Raw genomic sequence first — 4,249 nt, forward strand, 5'->3', positions numbered from 1 at the left:
TCGTGCAAGAATTTCAGCAGTATATGAACCAACACCTCCAAGACCTACAATCAATATATGTTTTGACTTTAAAGAATTTCGTTGTTCTTGAGAAAGCATAGTACAAATACCATTCATTATGTTTTCTTTATATCTTTTAGTTTTATAGTTTCTATTTTCTAAAAAATATGAAAATAACAATTTTAAAATTTGAATTTACAACTTATTTCTATCCTTCTTCTTTTCTTCATACAATACAACAATGAACTATCTCCATGAAACTATTCATTATTACCAAAATATCTTAAATTATTATTTTGAATAACTTTTCCAAATAATATAACTTGAATACAGAAAATACTAATATTCAAACAAATTCATAAATTTATTTATTAAATAACAAGAACCACACAACAAAAAAAAGCTTTATAGCTTTATTTTTTTAAATTAACTATCCACTTTTTGTTATAACAAACACTGCCATCAAGAATTAGATGTTTTAAATCTTTTAGTAATAAAGATTATTTCATTTCACTCAATGAACCATTTATGTCAATTGATTTGGTCATTGTCCTTGTTTATAAAGATACCGACTATGAACGGGTACTTCTAAACACTCAGACACTATTAAATTCGAATTCTTACCTTTAAGATATTATAAAAGCTCTAAAATCAGTTAATGAAAATAGAAATAAATTTATTATGTTTATGGGAATATTGATTGAGTATTAGTAAATCCATCTTTTTGACAAATCCAAGTTGTCTCGGATATCAGTTATTACTCCTTTTGCTTTGATATACTACTTATTATTGCTTTTCAATACTTTAAGAAAGAATTCAAATTATCATTAAGTTTTTTCTAAGTTTTTAATAAAAATAGGGAAAAATAACGGAATAAAAAAGGAAAAAATGTTACTAATGAATTGAAAAATTATGTGTTGTAAATTTTTGTGTTATAAAAAAAGAATATGAAAAGCAAAAAATGATTGGTGCATCTCAAAATAATTATTTTTAAACTAATGACACAGAAGAAAGATGATTTCAATTTAAAATCTAAAGAAGAAGAAAAGCAAATGATTGAATTCACAAACGCATTGCAAGATAATATGAAAAAGGTCTTGCCAAATTTAAAAAAAGTTATTGAAACTTTAGAACAATATTGTGAAACTGAAACTGCTTTAAACCAAGTCACAGTAAAAGTTATTACAGCTCTTGATGGAATTGCTGAAACTGGAATGGGAGATTTTAATAAAGGAATTGCTGTTGTTAGAGAAATTCTTTGTGATTTGTACAATGGAAGACAAACAAGTATCAACCAAGGAACATCAATGCTTTTAGACTCTCTTAAAAAAGAATACACTTCTAGAAGTAAAGAAGTACAACAATTATCAACAAGTACAATAAAAGAAAGAAAAAAATTTGATCAAGACTTATCTAATGCAGAAAAGAAAACTGCATCTACTTCTAATTTTAAAGAAGCTATGGAAGAGTACAAACGTATAGAAAAAGAAAGACAAAAAATTTTAATGAGTCATTTACAAGTAACTGTTATGTCTAATAGAGCTACTTTTGGTTCTATTATTGGATCATTTGCTTTATTCTTTAAATCTACTGGTAGTTCATTAACGTCATCTGGTGATAAGTTCATTTCATACGAGCCTTGGCTTAATAAATTATCAAAGTCTAAGTCTAATATCCCTAGAGAGTTACGTGCTTTGATGACAAATAAAAAACAAAGTTATGTAAATCTTTCTGGTATCTCTAGTGAATTGAAACAAATCTTAAAATCTGCTCGTTTAAAACCTTCTCACTTAGCGAATAAAGAAATAGTTACTCAACTTTATATCACTATTAAACAAATGGTAGATGCTGGTCAACTCCCTTCTGACTTATTAGATCAATTGAAAACAACTGGAAATGTTGACGAGCATGTTCTTCAACAAACTCAAACTGCTCGTAAACCAGCTAAAACAGGATGGGTAAGTGCTCGTGTCCCTGGCAAAGGAGGTTCTAAATCAAAGTCAAATTCACAGCCTTCTCAAAAAGCTACATACAACCAACAGCCAACTCAGTCATTTAATGCACCGCCACCGCCTCCTCCTTCATACGGTGGACATCATAACGTTCCACCACCACCACCTCCTGCATCTTATGGAGTTCCACCACCACCACCTCCTGCATCTTATGGAGTACCGCCACCACCTCCTCCTGCATCTTATGGAGTACCGCCACCACCTCCTCCTGCATCTTATGGAGTACCGCCACCACCTCCTCCTGCATCTTATGGAGTTCCACCACCACCTCCTCCAGCACGTGGTACAAGTTCTGGTGCACCTCCTCCTCTAAATGCACCACCACCACCTCCTCCTCTTAACGCACCACCACCACCTCCTCCTCCAGCACGTGGTACAAGTTCTGGTGCACCACCACCACCTCCTCCATCTTTGAATAACCCACCATCTAATATATCTACACCTAAAGTCTCTGCACCATCTCTTCTAGACCAGATCCGTGGAGGTACATCTCTTAAGAAATCTACTGATAGAGTCCTTCAACCACCAAAAGAAGAATTAACAGCTCAACAAAAAGGAGATTTAACCTCATTGCTATGTGGTGTCATGGCTAATAGAAGAAAAGATATTGCTGATGATGAATATGAAGAAGATGATGATTCATCAGATGAATGGTCAGAATAAAAAGGGTAATTCATTTTTAATAAAAAGGTTCTATTCTTTTTTTGGAACTTAAATTAAAAATATTTTCATATCTCTTTTATAAATTATCATAGAAATAGAAAGTTATACTCTGGTCTTTAAATTCTACATAAAAAATAAATTAGATGTTTGGAACACAATCCTACTCACACCAATTAGTTGTGCAAAAAAATGATCAAACAATATAAACACACTACATTCTTTTATATTTTCTACCAATATAATACTTTCAAATGAAAATTATATAGTGTGAATTTTGTAATCTCTTTGAGCTTAGTCAAATCTGATAATTTGATAACTTTGGAAGATTACTTTAAAAAGGGATAACTTCTTGCCTTTTTCTTCATTACATTCTTGACTATTCTTAGGTTGGTTGATTATTAAAATTGTGGAATTGATTATATTTAGGAATAATATTCTTTGTTCTTCAATTCCTAGAGACGTACATATTTTAGTCGGTTTTTCATTTAATTAAAAATAACTTTGGTTGTACTGTACCTAATCGTTCCTTAAATAAGTGATAAATTCAAGTGTTATTTTTATTTAGTATCAAATTTATTACAACCATTCTTATCAGCCATATTTCGCTATCCGTGTTGTTTTTATCTAATATTTTTGAAGTCCACAATTTTTTGAGTTAATTTCTTATAACAATCTAATAAGAGTATAATATAACTACTAAATTTTTCTTCTCTGTCTTCATTCTTTCTAATATTCCTTTAATATCTAAATCTTAAACAATATTTTGTATTAAGAGTTTTCTTGTATAATTCATGTGTTCTTGTATCTTGTTCTATTTTTTTAAATCTTAATTCTCTTGTTTTATTCTTCCAATTAGCATGTTAAACTTGTACATAATATTGTCTATGTTTTACTGATTATTTCTTTGAATAAACATTTTGATATGTTTGTAGAAAAATACATTTTTGAACTGTTTTTTCTTGACTTTGTTATTCAATGGAATATTTTCAATAGACACATTCGATGTCTTTTCTTTTTGATTATTATCTATTTTTACTAAAAAGATATTCTAATTGAAATAACTCTATGTTATTATTTTCAAAGTAGTTTTATATAAATAATGTTTAACTTTATATCATTATTTAGTGACTAAGTAATACTGAGTCAATTTCAATGAACTTGATGTTACCTGTGAGACTTAAGTAATAAAAAACTGTTATTGTATTCATACATAAATTTTCTTAGATACATCAAAAGGTATTATCTTATATGTGATATATGTGAACTATCACATTGTAACAAACATTAATTTATATTAATATTAATTGTGGTTATTATTGTCATAAAAGTTAATGTAATAAAATGTATATCATGATGTTTCATAGAAAATAGTTATATAAAACGAGCTGTTGAATAAACATCGTAATAAAAAATAACGTATTTGTAAATACCTATCCCAAAGATCAAATAAAGAGTTACAGAAGAAGAAACACATTTCAATGCTTTTCAATATTAAAGTATGAAAATTTTAATGAGTTAAAATATAATTACCAATAAAATAATAACACACACCCCAAATATATACATAATATTAA

At 28.7% G+C, this 4,249-nt stretch overlaps 1 protein-coding gene across 1 annotated transcript, besides 2 other annotated features; it reads left to right on the top strand.

Annotated features, from left to right (window-relative positions):
• Window positions 1-358: 358 nt before the first annotated feature.
• Window positions 359-379: a sequence feature (AT_rich).
• A 706-nt stretch (window positions 380-1,085) lies between these two features.
• Window positions 1,086-2,675, top strand: EDI_132920 (formin 2,3 and collagen domain-containing protein, putative; the record flags this gene model as incomplete). Its single annotated transcript, XM_001734820.1, has 1 exon — window positions 1,086-2,675. One exon carries the CDS (start codon window positions 1,086-1,088, stop codon window positions 2,673-2,675), a length of 1,590 nt encoding a protein of 529 aa, XP_001734872.1.
• Window positions 2,676-3,958: 1,283 nt separating this feature from the next.
• Window positions 3,959-3,981: a sequence feature (AT_rich).
• Window positions 3,982-4,249: the final 268 nt, after the last annotated feature.

Source organism: Entamoeba dispar, genomic scaffold, assembly GCF_000209125.1.
Source record: "Entamoeba dispar SAW760 scf_1105229458665 genomic scaffold, whole genome shotgun sequence".
NCBI classification, from domain to species: Eukaryota; Evosea; order Mastigamoebida; family Endamoebidae; genus Entamoeba; species Entamoeba dispar.